The sequence below is a fragment of the Arachis hypogaea genome, chromosome 1, assembly GCF_003086295.3.
Source record: "Arachis hypogaea cultivar Tifrunner chromosome 1, arahy.Tifrunner.gnm2.J5K5, whole genome shotgun sequence".
NCBI classification, from domain to species: Eukaryota; Viridiplantae; Streptophyta; class Magnoliopsida; order Fabales; family Fabaceae; genus Arachis; species Arachis hypogaea.
The window spans coordinates 98,833,448-98,853,698 of record NC_092036.1 but is presented as its reverse complement, the minus strand read 5'-3'; the positions used below and the strand labels follow the sequence as shown (position 1 = coordinate 98,853,698).

The 20,251-nt window shown below is 30.0% G+C and overlaps 1 protein-coding gene across 1 annotated transcript; it reads right to left on the bottom strand.

The window, feature by feature from the left end:
* Nucleotides 1-8,949: 8,949 nt before the first annotated feature.
* LOC112701777 (uncharacterized) lies at nt 8,950-14,771 on the bottom strand. Its single transcript, XM_025752537.3, has 15 exons — nt 14,391-14,771; nt 14,028-14,204; nt 13,891-13,942; nt 13,691-13,798; nt 13,408-13,492; nt 13,269-13,323; nt 12,439-12,825; nt 11,928-11,987; nt 11,734-11,832; nt 11,533-11,643; nt 11,121-11,192; nt 10,905-11,021; nt 10,424-10,573; nt 9,592-9,692; nt 8,950-9,385 (listed from the first exon to the last, which is right to left on the bottom strand). The coding sequence occupies exons 1-15, from the start codon at nt 14,451-14,453 to the stop codon at nt 9,058-9,060; spliced, it is 1,965 nt and encodes a 654-aa protein (XP_025608322.1). The 5' UTR covers nt 14,454-14,771; the 3' UTR covers nt 8,950-9,057.
* Between the last annotated feature and the right edge of the window lie 5,480 nt (nt 14,772-20,251).

Genomic DNA, 20,251 nt, shown 5'->3' with positions numbered 1-20,251 from the left:
ATCACTAATTATTTTAGTTAATTTCTTAACTCAACAAAAGGTGTCGCGGATTACGTTCGAAGCCAAACTACACATAATTGCGTGTAAAAATCGCTGTAGGGGTGTAGCGGTTTATGTTGATATCCAAAATGGCTAGAAACCGCGGCAGGGATCTCGCGGTTTCTGTGTATAAATAATTTTTTCAACCTGAACCTTTAACTTTAGCATAGTTTGCACCAGTTTCCGTGCATCACCCATGCCTGACATCTCATCGGTGGAATCATTTCAGTCATGGTGCCTGCAAATTGGAGATTGAGATTATCTTTTTATATACCTGCTGTTCTTGTGTGAAAGTGAACTCATAGGTATAGCTCATTCTGTTGATACTTGAACTTGCTTTCCTTATGAGTGAGATGTTGATACTTGAACTTGCTTTCCTTACGAGTGAGAGGAAGGAACATCGTCTTCTTGTAAGGACGACGGCGTTGGGCACCTGCAAAGGGACTCCAACGTTCAAGTTAGTAAGAGTAGATAAATGAGTTATTGAGAATGAATAACGTACCTCATTTATGTCAGGAGTGGATATATTTACAGAATTGTTGTGTTACAGGCGGTTACTTAATGGGTCTAATATTGTGGAGTTGTTACTGAGTGGGTGATAACTGCTCTTTAATGCTCTTTTTTAGAGAGATTTCAATTAAACAGGATGAGCTTCCGACCTATAAATCGGAATTGTGATTATGGCAGCCCCAAGCTCAACTTGTTAGATAGAGAAAAATGAAAAAAATTGGTACAGATGAAATAGATAAACAAATAAATAAAGCTGAATAAAAAAGATGTAGCCCCCAAATTTAGCCGGTTAGTCAATATTTATTCAAAACCAATTGAATGGTAAGAGTTGTTCGATCAATATAATTGTGTGGGGGATACTTTTCTGCTTGAGAACAATTTTTCACGGATGGCATATAGTATTTGATTGACGCGAACTGAAAAGTTCGAAAATATGTATTCGTTGACCAAATTGATTGTATGATCCGAGGATGTAATAATCAATTGTCTTGAGAATATTTTCAATCCACAGCAACTTATTGACGAATTTCTTGTTCAAAACAATTAATTATTGAATATTGAGTGAATAATAAAGATTTGTTTTGATTGGTAAAAAGTCATTTTTCGGATTAATTAATAGCCAATTTTATTTTTCGATGGATTGATTGATTGATTTTGATATGTGAAATGATAAGATACATACATAATATGAAGCAATTCGAATATATAGAATAGTAGATACTAGGGGTGTAAGTTACCGAACCAAACTGAAATTTACCGTAAAACGAACCGAAATTTACTACAACTGAATAAAAACCGAAAAAAAAATCGGTTTTTTTTTTGTTTTCTTTCGAAGCAAACCGATCGTTTCGGTTCGGTTTTCAGTTGGCTCGGCAGAAATCGAACCGAACCACAAAAGTGGTTTAGTAATACATTGAAATGGAAATTTTAGACTTAACAAATGTGTTTGTTTTATGTTTAGTTGTTGGAATGAGTTAAAATTGTGTTGAAATTGAATGTAATGTAATATTATTTCAGTTTATTGATTGTTTTGAACATCATTTTACTAAGATTAATTTTCTATTAGTTAGAATTTAAAAACTGAAAAAATCGACCGAACCAATCCGCTTTTGGTTCGGTTCGGTTCGATTGTTGCGCAGACAACAAACCGATTGGTTGGTATTATATAAAAATCGAACAGATCGGTTCGGTTGGTTTTTGGTCTAAAACCGAACCAAACCAAACCGATAACACCCCTAGTAGATACCTCGTAAGACGTTATGATGTATTAACATAAAAGATTTATATGAGCAAATTAGATTATACATATATATAATTTTACCGAAGTAGAAATGTCAACGGCGACTCATAGGTAAGGTTCATAAGTTATAACTCGGTTTGAGTTGGTGGAGGAGGAAGTGAAATTTGCTCACGTATGATCGAGATCTATTCTCATAAGTTGAAGGTGAAAAATTGAAGACACATTAAACATGTCCTGTTCCAATTGCCAATACATTAAGAAGAAATTTTGTTAAATACATATTCTAAATTTATTGGCTAAAATTAAAATTAAGCTCCGTCATTCCGAATAATTGGAAAAAACATGAATAAGACAGCATGAACATTGAGTAATTAGTTGAAGAACAAGCAGTAATTGCTAATAATGATAATATAAACAAGAAAGAATAAGAAAAAATGTAGCTTATTAGCGTGTCAATAGGAATAAGTAGTTATGTATTATGCTGTTTTGCTAAAAATCAATAAGAAAGTGTCATTACCATAGTAAGTTGTTTAAAAAATTTATAATTGGCAACATAAGAAAAAAAAGAGGATTTCGGCATAATAATAAATATGATGATTAGGGCAAAGCAATGTAAAATAAGGAATAAAGCGAATACTCATTCACGAGTAATACGTGAATTTAAAATGAACGTAGAAAAGATTCACCATCACTGGAAGGATAGAATAAATGATAAATTTGTAAAAATTTATTTAAAAATATTGTAAAAAATTGTTAAATTTGGTTAAAAACTCGAATATAATTCCAACTCGAATATATATACTCTACATCCGCCTATCCGATCCGCGGATCCACACAATAATAATTAAAAATAAATAAATATATATGTTTGATATTATATTTATTTGTTTGTATGTTTTAGTTAGTAATTAGTATTCATATATTGTATTATTTTATTTTTGTTATTTAGAAAGAGTTTGATTAAAAATATTTTAGGAATAAATAAGTTTAAAAGTATAAAAAAATATTTTTATTGAATTTTTTTACATAGAAATATGATTAAAAAGAGAAGGTTTAATTATGCGGATATATTCGATATCCGATCCGATCCGCACTAAAAAGCGCGGATATCATATCCGATCCGATCTGATGAAAATTATGCGGATCGGATCGAATTTTCGGCCATATCCGATCCGATCCGATCAGCTATGGACCTGCAAAAATAATAACAAAAGGTTCTTGGGGTTATTTAATTTCGGTCCCCCGGTGGGCGCCAAATGTTCTTGTGTGAAAGTGAACTCCAATGTATAGCTCGTTCTGTTGATACTTGAACTTGTTTTCCTTGTGAGTGAGAGGAAGGAACATCGTCTTCTTGTAAGGACGGCGGCATTGGACACCCTGCAAAGGGACTCCGACGCTCAAGTTAGCAAGAGTAGAAGATAAATATGAGTTATTGAGAATGAATAACGTACCTCCTTTATGTCAGGAGTGGATATATTTATAGAATTGTTGTGCTACAGGCGGTTACTTAATGAGTTTAATATTGTAGAGTTGTTACTGAGTGGGTGATAACTGCTCTTTAGTGCTCTTCTTTAGAGAAATTTGTGGAGAGATTACTGTGTTCGTCTGGGTTGGCACGTAGTTATTTGATTTTATAGGATAAATCCGTTAGGAGAGTAAAAACATACTCTCAACGTTCTCCTAATATAGCACGTGTGTATTTAATTTTAACCGGATTCTGATTTATAGTTTTACTTGGGCCGAATTATAGCTAACGGACGGATCACCTGCGAAATGGGACGCCTACAAAATAGAGCAGTGGCCATTTTTCTACTGTTCGTAGGCGAAATGACTTCCATTAAAATATTAGAATGGATAAGGAATGATCATATTGAATTTTTCTATTTAAACAATAATAAGCTTGGATGTTTCACAAAAATAGAAGGGGATAGTTAAGAATAGGTTAAGATTTTTTTTATTTTTATTTTTTATAGATAATTTTTATTTTCAATTTTTTACATTTAAATTTTTTATGCCTTGTTTTTAAATGTTAAAAATAACAAAAATATCTTTTATTAAAATCTATTTTTAAAATGAACTTTTTAATATTTTAAAATATAAATTTATATTTTTATTAAAGGTACGTTTTTAGTTATTTAATTTTTTATTAAATTATAATTTATTTTTATATAATATCAAACATGAAATACATTTGTTGAATTTATAGTCAATTTAGTTCTAAAATTTAGGATTGAACAAGTATATTTGTTAAATTTTTTTATTTAGTATTGAGTACATGCTACCTGAATTAAGAGAGTTATGGTGAATAATAGATTAACTTACTAGTCTTATTTTTTAATGGTTGATCTATATAAATACAATTAATTATTTTACGATTGTAATTTATTTCATATTTGATATTATATAATTGTTAGACAGAGAACTTAGTTAATGAAATGAGCCAATAGTTAGAGAAGGCATAACCTGAAAGAAATAAAACTAAATAAATAAACACAACATCACATACTCCAAAAATATTGATCTTTTGATAAAATTAAAATAAAATAATAAAAAAAAATCGCTGAAAAAATTAACTATATATATATATATATATATATATATATATATATATATATATATATATAAAAGAAGGTGGAATAACCTGAAAATTAGAGAGCATGATGGGAGAATCAAGTAATATAGTGGGATTAATGCTAGGGCATAGTGATGCATGGTGATGCAGAATAAGAAAATGGGGATACAGAAACGAAAAGGGTCGCGGTTTATGCATGTTGGCAATTCACGCATAAACCGCGACACCCTTACAATTTATGTGATGATTTTCCTCCAATGTAATCCGCAACACCCCAATAACAAATTACGTTCATTTGTAAACCGCGATATCCCGATTTATATAATTTATGAAAAAAATACATTTTTGTATCAACTTTTTAAAATGTGTATTCTGGTAATTTTGCGGGCCAATTTATTTAATTCAGTAAATTGCCCTTAATAATTTGTAACGTATTTACAAATTGTTAATATAATGACAAATTGTTAAATACACTATAAATTGTTTATTTTGATAATTAAAATAATTAAATTATTTATTTTAAAAAAATTCCTAAAAACATTTGAATGGGCCTAATTATCCATGAAAATACCTCCTTGTCATTGTCACAGACTTGGGTGGTCTAAAATAGGAGGAAAGTTCATCTATTGACAATAAGTGAGAGCTATATGAGTAGGTTGAGGCCTCCACCCCCATAGGGTTATGGAGTGATTCAAAACATGTTCCTCTCTCCATTTAATTGATTTCTGACGTGAGAGCACTGCACAAACATGCATTCATGCTTAGATTGATTTCTTTTGTGGGCGCGTGATGTGTCCTTAATTACCACTGCTACTAAACTATTCACTCTGGAATGCCCACATAAGCCAAAACTATAGTACCATAGATTCTTACTACTCATTAATTATTTCACTAGCTTTTTTAATTTTGGAGTATATACTCTGATGGAATAGTTAATTGACTGGCTACATTTTAGGCGGCACTCATTGAAGTTTCTAGCACCACCTAAAACCTTCCTTCTATATAGTACGACATAGTATGTACATAGTACCAACCAGTAGTTAACACTATTGTTTTAACAAAGGTGAAATGGTTTTATAATATCTAAATTACAAAAATAATAATTCAAAATTATTATATTTAAATTAATATTTATAATTTTATATACGTAATATTTATAATTATATATTTTTTTAATAATAATTAATAAATACAAACAAAAACTAAAAAAAGGACAAATTATAGTTATCTTTAACAGTTTAATTAACCTCCAAATTTTTGTCTCTAAACATTTTTCTATAAATAACTGTGACCCTCTTCTTCTTTTCATCAGCTTTATTATTATTGCCACTAGTTATACTGTTATAGTAGTAGCTGAGGAGTAGTTGACAAATTAAGAGGCGTACTTTTTTAGTGTCTAACAAAGCAAAAGGCTGTTACATATGTACAAATTGTCTAGGCATTTAGTAGGGAAAATTAAATAATAAAATAATAATAAGTATTTTATGTATATCTTTTTAATATTAAAAAATGATTAATGAGAAAAACTATTTTTATATCATAAAAAATATTTTTCTTTAATTAAATAGCCATGTTTTAAGAAAATTACAAACAGTGAGCACCACCATTAGTTCACATAAGAAGTGAAACAAAAGCTATAGATTTAAAAAGTGTGGAGTAATAGCTTGTCACTTTCATTGTCACTTGGATATTGGAATAGCAATGCAAGTTGCATATAGTGCACACGTGAGGAAGTGAAACAAAATGGACCAGGCACGACTCAACCGTGGCCATGCATATGCTTGTATTGAGTTTTGGAGTTTTTTTTAATAGTTTTAAATATATTTTTTTATTTTTTTTATGTTTTGAAAAATAACATACAAAACTTAATAAAAATTATCTAAAATAATATAAAAAAATTCTAAAACCTAACAAAAAAAATTCAAAATCGTTAAAAAGAACATTCAAAATTATAAAAAATATCTAAAATTTCTAAAATTTAAACATCTAAAATCTAAAGGTATTGTTTATTTTTATTTACTTTTTAATGTACATTTCTAGAAAAAATATCTGAAACCTCTAAACTTTAAACATCCAAAAGTTAGGCATAAAAAATTATCCAAAATGATGTATTCGTTTTTAATAGTTTGTTTTTATTTATTTTTAATTGTACATTCCTAAAAAATATTTGAAATCTCTAAAATTTAAATATATGAAATCCAGGAATAAGAAATATCTAAAATTATGTTTCTTGTTAATAGTTTACTTTTATTTACTTTTAATTGTACATCCTCAAAAAAATATTCGAAACTTTTAAAATTTAAACATTTGAAATACAGGTATAAGAAATATTCGAAAGCAAAGCGGCTTTTTTTTTATCATAATTAGAAGAGTTTTTATTGTGTTTAAATTTTAGAATTTTTATTATTAGGTTTTGAAAATTCTTGTACAATGATTTTAGATGCTTTTTATTTTTATTATATTTTGGATGTTTTTTCAATTGATTTTGGATAATTTTTTTGGTTTATTTAGAGCTCAACTAATAATTGGTTATTGTTTGTTGATAGTCCAATTGATAACCTAGCATGATTGTATATTAAAATGGAGCAGGAAAAGGTTGAGGAGTATTATCCGAATTCCAAATGGATTGAATAAGATGTATCGAATTGCATGATGGAGTTTATTGCTAGGAATGAACGGACAAAGGGCCTAGGGGGTGGACAATTATGTCCATGAACCAACACAGCACAAGCCCACATGGCTCATGGATATGGACCGCTTCAAGATCATAACATTTCAACCACCAAACAAAACATTATTAGCAGCATCATTTCTGCATGCATGCAAGCGTTGTGGGCAGTGGGCACACTTCATTCCTCGTTCCACAAGTGTGTGGTCATAGTAAGAACTAAGAAGCAAATTAAAATAAAGGTTTTTCAATCGAATAATTATTAATTAATATTACTATAACTTCATTTCAGTGTGTGATTATAGTAAGAAACGAGCAATGTATATTATTTTTGGTTGTGCATGCTGTATGTGGTTTTTCACTCACAAGTCACAAAGTCAAAAGTGAATGTTCTTTTATTGTGCAATATGTATAAGAAAACTTGAAATTGTGTGTTGACAATATTGGATTAAGAGGCCAAATTAAAATCACATGAAGAGAGACGCGACAACGTAACAATGAAGAAGCACTGATTTTCGATCTGTTTCTTTTATTTGATGTAATGGGTTAGGTGAATTTGGAAGTAGCAAACCCATTCATGTATGTGCAATGCAAATTGCATATACTGATTCTGGGCCTGAACGTGAGGTTCAGACTTTTTTTGAGGCTGCGTTGTTCTTACGTCGATGTGCTGCCGGCCGAGTATTTTTCGTGAGAAGGTGGGGGTGGTACCTGCGATGCTTAAGTAAGGATTTTTGACAGGTCTTAGTAGATTAGAATATAAATTATACTTGAGAGGTGTCAATGTATTTATAATAGAATTGATAACTACCAAGGATAATTTCATCTTTATTGATGGATAACTATTTTTTTTTTTTTATCTTAGGAGTATATTGGAATTTATCTTTTTGAAAATATGAGAATAATAAGAGATTCACGGGACTAGTTAGTAATTACTTGCTTCAGCAAATAGAGCTAGTTTCTTTCGCTGGCATTTGACATCTCCAAGGAGGTCGGGTATGGGTTGGATATCCTCTCCTTGGTTTAAGCTTTTTATTCTTACTGGGTTGACTTTTATCAATTTGAGCCCGTGTATGAACACTGCCTCAAATGCTTTGTCTCTACTCTCTAACATCCGCGTCTTTGGGATCCTTAATCATTCCTTTAATTTTATCCAGCTATTCTTAAGTTTAGATTCTATTGCTCCCAGTGTGTTTAGACTTTAGAAAAAAAGAAACCCTTACTTTATCAGTTAATCCATTGGCTTCTAATATAATTTATCCTTACAAGACATTTGAAATTACCAAATATCGGTCAATTTAGTTTCTTAATTTAATTTTAGAGACCATGCGGATATAGATGAATGATTTTGTAATGTCTAAGTTCAAATTAACAATTAGAAATATAAAATCACATTAAAAACATTAAAGAGGGAGCCTAACCATTTTGATATATAAATAATAATCATCTTATTTTGATAAAATTATTTACTTTATTTTTTTAGTTAGTAATGTCTGTTTGCCAACTTGCCAAAATGCCAAGTAACATGAGAACTACTTAGTTTTTACCCCCTTTTGGGTGAGAAGATAATAATACTTTTAGAGGATTCAAAATCTTGAAAGTGAAATAAATGGAGCGTTGAACTCCTCGTGAAGACCTAGACAACACGACTGTTGTTTCTGAAAATTCGGGTCATTAAGAATACACAGAATACTTTACATGGCAGACCCGGTATTAAATGCAGCTAAGCACGTCACATTTGTTTATTAGATGCATCCCAGACTATTGTCTTGCGTGAATCATGTTAACAAGGACATGGCAAAGATTTTTGAATATTGAAAGTTATATTTAATTAACATGTTAATTCCTTTAAAGTTCGTTTTGTTCGCAAGTGCAAATTAGTGAATTACCAAACGATGCGCTTTGACACGAAGCCGAAGGTGCAAGGGGAATTAACAGGTGTCTTATTTATGTTAACACCGTATTTAACCAAATTAGGGAAATACACAATATTCATGTATGACTAAAGAAAATTGATAGATAAGTTATTTACAGAACTTCGTCATCTAGCTGGTTATAGAAAGAACCGTCATCAATGGGCATGGATGGTGGGGTTCCAGGCGGTATACAAGCTTCACCGTTCTCGCCGGCACATATGCAGAGAGCCTCGGCATCCCTGAGGGTTGCATCGAGGTCAATTTGACCGCTAAGCTCATTTATAAACTTGAGAAGGTTGTCGAAGTCCATTCCTTCCCACATTATCTTATTACGGTGTTGTTTCAAGAGAGCCACACAGACATAAAGGTGCAGATGCTCAGATGGATAGTGTGTCCACAACACTTCCCACAACCGCATTATTTTTTCGAACTCAAACTCCCTGAAATGTTAATCAATATTAATTAGATTAGATTAGTTTAGTTGTCTAAATAGCTGTTGTACACACACATTAGCAAAATCAAGGCATGTCAGAAACACTAAACTTCAACGACGTTTAGTTTGTATCAAGGTGGAAAAACATTTCTAGTGTCTTGTGTTCCAAAAACGAGTGAACTATGACAAACATAGCATTTCAGGGGAACTAACCTTTTAAATTGGATCAAAATCCAACGAAAACAGAAGAAATAATTCAAGCAGTCGTGCTGCTTGAAATAGTTATGCAATGGACAATCCAGTAGCTCCACCAACTACAGGGAAATAAAAAAACCTAATGTTAGGAACCACAAACGATAGCAAAAGCAATATATCTCACTACCAGAGTTCCCCACAAAGCTGCAGACTGGTTACCCAGGCACAGGAAAATTACGGCTTTAGTTCCGGTTGATGAAGCCATCAAAGCCAAGATGCATCAGCATAGTAGCTAATGCAGAAAATTGAAATTAAAGATGAATGCTAAAGTAATTAGTGCCAAACAAATCATTCTGCCATACTAGAATGCATGCTTGAAAGATCCTATGGGAAGTGATGTTATATCAATTTTCTCATATTGACCCTGGAAGGGCACTTTTGGAATAATATTGAAAAAAGTTTATTAATAGAATTTAGGAATAATTGCAAGGTAGCTACATAGAAAAGCTGATCAAAGGCACTATCACAAGTTCACAACCTTTTTTCTATGTTCTAGATCATTGGAAAATCATAAGTAATAACACTTCCAATTTGAGATACACACGTCACTATATCATTTAAGCACAACGTCATACAGGTGCACTATAAGATGAAAGCCAAATCAGCTTCTGTATTCATGTGTTAAAATAATAAAAGGGCCAGGTCATTGGGGCAAATTGAGTGTGAATCAACCGACAAATGTATGACAAGCAATCCTTAAATAATTAGGAATAAGGATGTGTTGCTTGTTAAAAAAAAGGAGAGAGAGAGAGAGAGAGAGAGAGAGAGAGAGAGAGAGAGAGAGAGAGACCTTAGATAATGCAAAAAGTTGAGAGTGCATGCCATTTTGGTCACGATTAAAGTTCGGTCCAAGACGCTCCAGTAGAGCAACAAAACACCAAAATGCCTCTGATTCATCACCCATCACAAACAATATCGGAGACAAAAGATCGCTCATTCCCTATAAAACAGCACATATTTAAAATCTCAACCATATTAGAAGATGGTGTTCAGAGCAATAATGCTCATCTATTGCTTGTTTACTTGTTTCTTGGACTACATGAAACGGAGAATTATATTGAGAAAAGTTATGGGACAAGATCATCAATGATTTCACAGTGTAACTTGGCACTGAATTACTATTTGGTATAACAGAATAATTAAACATCCATGGAAACCACACATGAATACACAAAAAAGGCTGCATCTTTTTTTTAAAAAAGATTTAAATATACTGATATATTACAATACTTTAGTTAAAGACTTAAAGCCCAAGATCCCCCAAATAGTACCTGACAATAACCTAGATCGAAGTTGTAGAATGAATATGTCAACAGGATATCGCGCATAAGAATGATATTTGGATTATCATCCCCTTCATAGAAAGCAAGCGATCTATCAGTTCTCACCTTCAAAAATATAAGAAATGATATTAAACTAAGCACCATTCAGGTTGTCATCCATGTGTATCCATTCTAGCTTAGAGCAGTTATCATTTGCTAACTTACCACATCTTTCTCAATAAGACCTTTCCTTTCCCTGAATTTTGTAAATCTTTTAGCCTGTGCCTTGGAGATACTCTACAGAGAGCAGAAAAATACATAAACAGATTTAGATTTCATTATTCGAAAAAGCTTGATTACACACACGTATATAGAAAATGAGAAGGAAGACTAAAGGATGTGAGCCAATCCATGTTCACATCATTGAAATGGTGTAACTGGTAGTGTTAGCATTTGATATAAATGTTTTGAGACACTGACCTCTACATAATCAACTTCACCAATAACTTATGACAAAAAGGTATTCTGAAGTGAATGTTAGGACGCAAAGAATTAATCATATATATATATATATATATATATATATATATATATATATATATATATATATATAAAGCATGCAATGATCAAATGAAACCTGCCACTGGTTCTTTATAGTTTCATACTCCGACTTCTTAACTGACTTCAGGAATTCTCTCTCTGCATATGTTGAGTCATATGAATAGTATCCCAAAATCAAGCCCCAAACCTACAATTAATACATAGCCTTAAAAGAGTAAAAATGTATTCATCATAAAAGTAGTTAGATCAAAAGTGATCACAAAAACAGTACACAAACCTCTTTTCGTAAATTGTGCTCAAGTCCACCATAAAATATTCTCTTTCTCAAAGCTTCTGAATCTGTCACTCTCCCTTCAGAATCCAAGAAAGTCATCCACTGTGGATGTTTGACCCCAGAAAACAATTTAGCAAACAATAGACAGGGTTATTTTGCACAAGTAAGATATCTTCTAGGATAGACATCATTCATACCTCTTGAGAATCTAATGGGGGTTGACGTGGTTTTCCCCATACTAGTGATAATTTATCCAGCTGCCAGAAGATAAACAAAAAAATGACATCATTGGTATTATACAGGGTAAATAGGAGAAGTAAAACAAAACCATCCAAGAAATTTTGGTATTCTAGTGGAATTTATATCATTCCAAATGCACATACCCCAAATATAATATTTACCTTCACTACAACCAGGATATTCAAGATTCAAGAATACAAGATGACATTAAAAGATGCCACAAATTGACAAAAAGTATAACTACAAATTATGTCACTAGCGCATCAAAGATAAAGTCTTGGAAATTATACCATACTGGTCAAAGGATGCTATCTCATTGTTCATTCTAACTTTATTTATATTCAAGGTATAAAAGATGTGTAAAAACGTAACAACGGTGTAAAATGATCGTGCAACTGACACCATGAATTTCTGTTGCTTACAGTAAGGCTAGTATTAACAATATCAGCAATGAAGTGAATAAGTTACCGCCTTAGGATCTGGGATAACAGGATTTTCAGCAGGAACATTTTCAGCAATATCGGTAGATTTCTTAGGCTGATCAAGGTTAGGCTGGATTTGGGTGCTCCTTTCATAGCCACTGAACCCATTATTCTGGTTTTCACCGAAGAGTTGAGATGTTGTTTCACGAGCAAATCTTGTTACAAGAGAGAACTTCTCTAACACTTGAATAGAAAGGTCCCGAGGATCATGAGCTTTATGTTTTGGTCTACCATGGAATTGAGGAACACTGGCACTTAGATTATTGGCACCACTATCAGTCCTTTCTTGGTTCTCATTCAAATTTGTTTCATCAACTGAAGGTCCACATGCAACAGAAACAGCCCTAGGCAGCTCCAAAGAAGACAAAGTCCTCTGGCAGTCAATCCAAAAATTGGAACATTTAGCTAGCCAAATATTATGATATAAAATTGAATCTGATAAATCAAGGATACTTCAGACTCATAAGGCATCCAGATGTAAGCATCTACACTCTCCTCATCCACTTTCAAGAGAGTAGCCAAAAACCCATACATAATATGTGTGCCTATCCTAAGATTTATATATATATATATATATCTCTATGCATATAGTCTTAGAAGCATTCTTTTGAATGTTGACATGTGGCACTCAACTAAAAACCTACAATTTTCCACTATCCAACCAAAAGTCGGACAAGTTCCTGCTGATGAAAACTTTTCTCTTTATTTTTTGAGATATTCCTCCATATAGATAAAAGTTATAGATATCATGCACCAATAATACAGTTGCCAACCCCATATAAACATTAATAAAAAAAAAAATCAAATAGCACATACCTGCAGTGTATGCTGAGAATCATTCACAAGGAACACATTTGCATCTTCGCCAGATCTGAGAATTCATCATATAGCTAATCACTTACCTGTAAAAGATAATGACTTTAACAAAATATAAAAAGGAATGCTGGATGCCAACCTCAGAAGAAGAACATGTTGCTTAATTGTAGCAAGGAATTCTTTGACTCCTCCACTATAGAAGTACAGTGGAGGATAAGCAAGTCCTGCACGAAGATTTTATTCACACCAGATAGAATTGTCAAAAACAGAAGGGTATAGAAAGCCACAAATATTTAAACCTACTCAAGATAAAAGCAAGTCTCCATTGATAAGAGAATCGTATACGTTTTATTTACATAATCAATGCTACCGAAAATGTTACCCCAGAAAAAATCCATTTAGATTCATCACAAGAGCTTCACCTGATGATAGAACAACAATGATATATTGCCATCCAAGTGCAGGCGAATGCCTCCGGATGGACCTAATGTCAGTGAAGGGCACCGCTCTTATGGTGTAAAGGCTTCTCTCTAACCAATAAATGGAAAAAACTTTAGCATATTGATACACCACACTGCACAGGATAATAAACTCATCCAGTCTACACCAAATGCGAATTTACCTTTCTCAGAAAGGCTCGCCTCTGAGCTATGGCCTTTGTAAGGAACCCAAGTCTAAAGTGAAGCAAAAACGAACACATTAGCACAAACAATACATTAGACCGAACGAAATGGATAAGAGCAAACAGAAAATGATCACCATGAACAAGGAAGTGCCTTGCTTAAACAGCTTCAGTCTTCCACTAATTCTTTCTGATGCAAACTGCGTTGGATGAATTGCCACATTGTCCTTCAAAAACACAATCTCAGCATCGTCCCGCTCATGAGGCGAGCTCACCTTAGTACTGTCGCTTCGCAGCATGACGCTAGCAGAACCCTAATCAAATTATATATGTTAAAAAAACATCAACTCAGTTAAATTTGTGATTGGAATGATAAAAATTAAGAAAGCAATTCAATAGTGAAGCATTCAATTGAATCGTGCAACCCTAATTGAAATGCAATCGGATCGGAACCGGAGAAATTGTGAAGTGAAAGGAGAGGAATAGAGAAATAGTGTTACTTGTTGCTGCGAAGCGGCGTAATCGGCGTCGTCGGATAAATCGTGAAGCTCCGATTCTAACATCGGCGATATCGCAGAGAAGTGAAGATGAAAATAGAAAGCGAACTCGCAGAGGAAATAGAGAGGAACCTTCGCAGCGAAGGAAAATAAGGGGAAAAAAAATTTGCGTGTTGCGGGAAGTGAAACGAAGATGAGAAAGCGAGATTAGCGTCACGTTCTGTTGATTATACTCCTTTGTGTTGGACGCGAGTAAGGAATTAGCTCCGTGTCAAATGTGAACCGCTTGATCATAAGAGAATCAGAGATTTAACGGTTCAGATCGCTGCCATTTTCGTCTTCGTCCTTCTCCGCTGCCCAGTAACTAACTTCCGTGATCCTCCCACAGATTAATTTTATCAACTTTTAAAATATTTTTTATTTTTTGTTATTCATAAATTTGGAAAATACTTTTTGCCAACAATTTAACAATCTAAAGTGACGGTTTCCTCTAAATTATTCGTTAAATTACGATAAAATCACAAAAAAAAGTGAAATAAGGTTAATGATTAATTTACATCAATAAATTAATTAAAAATCAAATTTATCTTTATAAATCAAATAAGGCTAATTCGGTTTAAACATTTATATACATAAATTAAATTAACTTAATTCAATTTAGCAAATATTTAAATAAATTAAATTAGTTCAATTCAATTTTTTATAATAAAAAAGAAAATTAGTCCCATAATAAATAGAACCAGTCAATTTTAATTTATAAGAAAAGAGAATAAAAGATAAATCAAATCACCCTAATTTAATGTATTTAGAGAGCATTTTTCACTATAAAACTTTCTATATAAGGATCGAATTGCCTTCATTTATATTTATTTATTTATTTATCTTCCAAACTTATGCCAGAGAAAATCTAAAAATTTTTTTTAAGGGATTTAGATTGATTAGATTTATCCATGCTCCACTAGTAACTTGAATTAGACTATAATAAATTCGATTAATTTGATTCACGTTTAAATATTTAAATTGAGTTAGACTGATTTGTTGTTTATAACAAGTATGTAACCAATTTCTATTAAGAATATCTAGGTAAATTTGTTTAAGCTTGGTTAATTAAAATTTTTACTTTTTTTTTTGGGGGTACATTTTTTACTTTCTTTGTTGTATTGGCGTCTAGTAATTAACTTCCTCATGTATGTTTTTTTTATCGGATTAGAATTTTTGGTCTTGGATATTCATTTCGATTCATAAGCTGTGTTTTTTTTTGATAAAGTGAATTGGACAGCCCCAAAAGATAACCTTGCAATACCCAAATTCAGTTCTCAACTTTGCTCGGGTTGTTGGGCATAGCCCAAGTCCAAAAACAAAAAATTCTCAAGTTTGCTCCATGAGTGTCTTGACCACCTTTTATTTTTTGAAAGACTCCAATTATTCGTGCATGCCATTCTTAACATTGACTGCCGAAGGGCTTGTTACTTTGTTTCTTATACATCATGATTGCATTAAGCGTTAGTTTGAAACTTTAGACAAGCCTTCTGAGTTGTATTATGCATTATATATTTATATACATAATATGGAACCATGGCTACAGTTCAATGTTGCTGCTCAAAAATGCTATATACGAGTACACTAAAATTAGTCACTAATATTAGATATTGAAATATTTGTATATAAATATATATGTAGTTTAATTTATTTTTAATACTAATATTTTTATCCGTAATAATATTATGGGAATATATATTTTTTAAATGTGTAGTCCACTTTATTCTGACAGTATAAATTATACATGACACAAAAGATTTATAAAATCAAACTACTTTTACAAGAAAAAAATCGTAGATTGACAAAAATCTTTAACTAAAAAGATCAAGATATCTGTAGATAAAAAATTAAATAATCAGATTTTTAGTTATTATTTTTATATGAAAAAGTCTATTTTTTATTAATAATTAATTTTAACATTCGTTATCTAAAATTTAAAATAATTTAACGTATATAATTTTACATTTAATAATTAGGTGTTAACTGTTAAGTCTATTACATAAAAAATAATTAATTTTTATACTTATTATTTAAAATAATATTTTTTCTCTATGTATATAAAAATATAATTAGATATTAGCATAAAATATTTATATTGATAATTATAAAATTAACTCAAAATTATTTTTTTAAAAAATAATTGAATCTTGATTTTAACTTTTAATTATAACATTAGTATTCTCTTAAATTATATGTAATAAATATTTAAAAGAAGAGAAATGAAAATGTAGATTAAAAAGATAAGTAATAAAAAATTAAAATTAAATAAAAAACTAAAAAAATATTTATATAATAATAATAATAATAATAATATATTATTATTATTATTATTTATTTAAATTATATTATTTTATTAATTTTGTTTTCTGTAAAAGAGAAAGATAGAAAAAATAGAAAATGAGAGAAAAGAGAAAAAAAGATAAAGATGAAGAATGAGAGTAAGAATTTGTTAATTTTGGAAGAAAAAAATATTTTAATTGTAAAAAAATATCAGATGATTTATTTTGATTTGTCAAATTATTAATATAAAATATAAATTATATATAGAGTAAAAATAGTAGAGAGAAATAGAAAAATGGAGAGAGAGGTAGATGAGAGAATTTAGGAAGGAAGTTTATTAATTTTGAAAAAAAAATATTTTCTCTCAATTTTAATAAAAGAGTGTTATGTGACACATTTGATTATTAAATTAGATACTAATATATGATACATAATATAGGTATATTTTAATTTTAATTTTAATTTTAATGTAATTAAAAAATATCATGTTGCACATTTTGATTGTCAAATTAGTAATTAGTCATTGATATTAATAATGATATATAAAATAGATAGAGTGGTTGAAGGAATGAAAGAAATAGAGAAAGGAAGAGGGAGAGAAGAACTCTTTAATTTTGGAGAGAAATATTTGATTTCAATTGCAATGAGAGAGTGACATGTGGTATATTTTTTTGTTGTAAAATTAGTAAGGATGAGGGAAGAATTCTTTAATTTTAGAGAAAAAAATTTAATTTTAATTACAATGAGAGAGTGATATATGACACATTTTAGTTATAAAATTAGTAAAAAAGAAAAAAGAATTATTTCTTAATTTTGAAGAAATATATTTGATTCTAATTACAATAAAAAAATAACTGTGATATATTTTAATTATAAAATTAAAAATATATAATAAATAATAAATATATTTATATTTCAATATATATATATTTTATACTAATAACTAAATTTAGTAGCTAATTTTAAAATACACATAGCATAATCTTATATATGTGTGTGTATTCACGTTCAATTATATATTACATGTGTAACTGCATGAAAAAAGTATTTGGCTTTCTAAAAAAGATCGGAAATTATTTTCTTTTCGACCAACATTTCTTTTTCTCTTTAAATTTTTCTATTTGTCATCAACTATTCCCTATATAACTAAAAAATATGTTATTAACCAAATTAATTTTATATAATAAAAATAGTTATTAATCAGTTATAAAAATAAAAATTAATTTTAAAAAAATAACTAGTTTTTGAATAAAAAAAATTAGTTTTTAGAAGAAAAAAACAGTTTTTGAATAAAAAAATTAGTTTTTAGAAGAAAAAAACAGTTTTTGAACAAAAAATTGGTTTTCTACAAAAAAATCTTTTTCTTTAATTTTTAATTTAAAAATTTAAAAGGAGGATCTTTTAAATATAGTGTTGGTTAACCAGTTAAAAAATAAAAATCAATTTCTTAAATTTAGTTTTGATTAATCAATTTTAAAAAATATGGACATAATTTTAATTTTAAAATTATTTTATTAAATTGATTAACTGATTAATGAGAAATTAGTTTTTTAATGTAGAGCCAAAGAAGGAAATAATTCCCACTTTTCAGATTTTAGAAGAGTGTCCCCTAAACAAATTATCCATGATAAGAGGAAGAGGGACAAAGAAGGTGAATGAAGTGGAGTTCGTGTGGAGTGCATGTCTTTCTTGTCTTCGCAAACTGACAAACTTTCATCCTTCTATTGCCATGCACATCTGAAACACACCCCCTCGCATTCCAAAACATTATAAATTCATAACCCTCTTTCTTCGATTCTAGATTCTACATTAATCAAAAAATTACTTCTATTTAATATTCATCAAAATATTATTTTATAGTATATAAATGTATTCCCTAAAGCAATGAACATAATAACATGAAAAAAGGCATAGTACAAGGGGTGGGAAAAAGGGATAAAGGCATTCAAATGTTTATCTTGAACAGTAAAAATTGAGAGAAAGCATGTTGGCTTTCTTTCACCACAATGATTTTATAACAAAATGGATGTCACCTTCCAATATTAATATACAAAAAATGCTAAAAAAATTTAGTAGAATTTATTATTTTTTGTCATCATTTTTATTCGTGAGTCAAATTTTTTTAGTCCATCAATTTAATAACATACTTTTAAGAATAAAATATATTTTTTATCAGTAAAGTTTAATAAAAATTTTAACAATATTTTTAAGTTTTATTTTATTTTAATTTTGTCTCAAAAATTTTTGATTTGTATCATTTCAAAAAATTTAAGATCGATTCAACAACAATTTCAAAAAAATAACCCATCAACATAAGCAAATCAAGCATAATTTTCATGCATTATTGTTATATTGGTCTTTATTTTTTTGAAGATTTAACCGTTAATGATATATTTGATACAAATTCAAAATTTTTGGAATAAAATTGAAACAAAATAGAACTTAGGGGTATTTTTAAAACTTCATTTACCAAACTTCAGGAACAAAAAATATACTTTACCCTACTTTTAAACTATATTTTTAAACATTAGTACCTAATTACTGGTAAAAAAAAAAAAAAATTCAGCTGATATATATTAGACGAGACAGGCTTAAAAGAGCAGCATATATAAAATCTTTGTATCCCTATCTCTTTTGGTAGCCACTTGAACCATGCATATGCACGAGGCTGGAATTTTTTAAGTACAGTGAGGAATGAAGGAATGATGGAGGAGGTAGCTTTTGACCAAGAAATGAAAGGGCATGCAATGCAAAGAATGAAGAAGGGAAAGGGAAAGTCCTAGGATCTGGTGATGAAAGACATGAGAAATTGGGAATATGGTTTAAGGCGTGGGGGAATATGTTTTGTTAGTGGCACGCCAACTTATCGCCACAAATCATCACACACCATATATATCTCTATTTTTTACTTTGTATATATATGTAACTCTGATCTGATGAAATATTATAAATAAAAATTTAACATCAAGATTCTCTTAAAAATAACTTATAACATCATAATCTCATCTCATTAGATAGAATCATGGAATTAACTATATGAATAAAGTGCATTGCTACGGTACTATGCCATATAGATTCTATTTGGCTGCGTTTATTTCTAAGAACAGGATAGGACAAGATACTGAAAATAGAATAGGATAAGACATTGATAAATAGAGATACAAAATTTTGTGTTATTGTATTCTGTTTAATAATAAATTAGAATAAATTATAAAAATTTAATTTATTCTCATTTTTTTATTCAAAAAATTTGAGATGAAAAATATAACAATAAAAAATATAATTATAAAAAATTAACAAAAATAATAAAAGAAAAAATAAAAAATAAGTTGTGTCCCTTGTTAGTGTTTCCGTGTCCTTCCTGTCAGGATGGACACAAAATATACTAATTAAGTGTTTCTGGACACATTGTTTCTGTCCATGTCTTTTCTGTCAAATACAATTTTGTGTCTCAGTGTCCCTGTCTCAGTGTGTCACTGTAAATAAACGCAGCCTTTGTATTCAATTTATATATCTTCCTAAATACTAAATAAATTAAAAGTAAT

Coding starts and splice junctions, on each gene's coding strand:
- LOC112701777 (XM_025752537.3), bottom strand. CDS start 14,453: ATGTTAGAATCGGAGCTTCACGATTTATCCGACGACGCCGATTACGCC. Junction 11,833..11,927: donor CCCCATTAGATTCTCAAGAG/GTATGAATGATG, acceptor AAACATCCACAG/TGGATGACTTTCTTGGATTC. Junction 11,193..11,532: donor CTATAAAGAACCAGTGGCAG/GTTTCATTTGAT, acceptor TGCTCTCTGTAG/AGTATCTCCAAGGCACAGGC.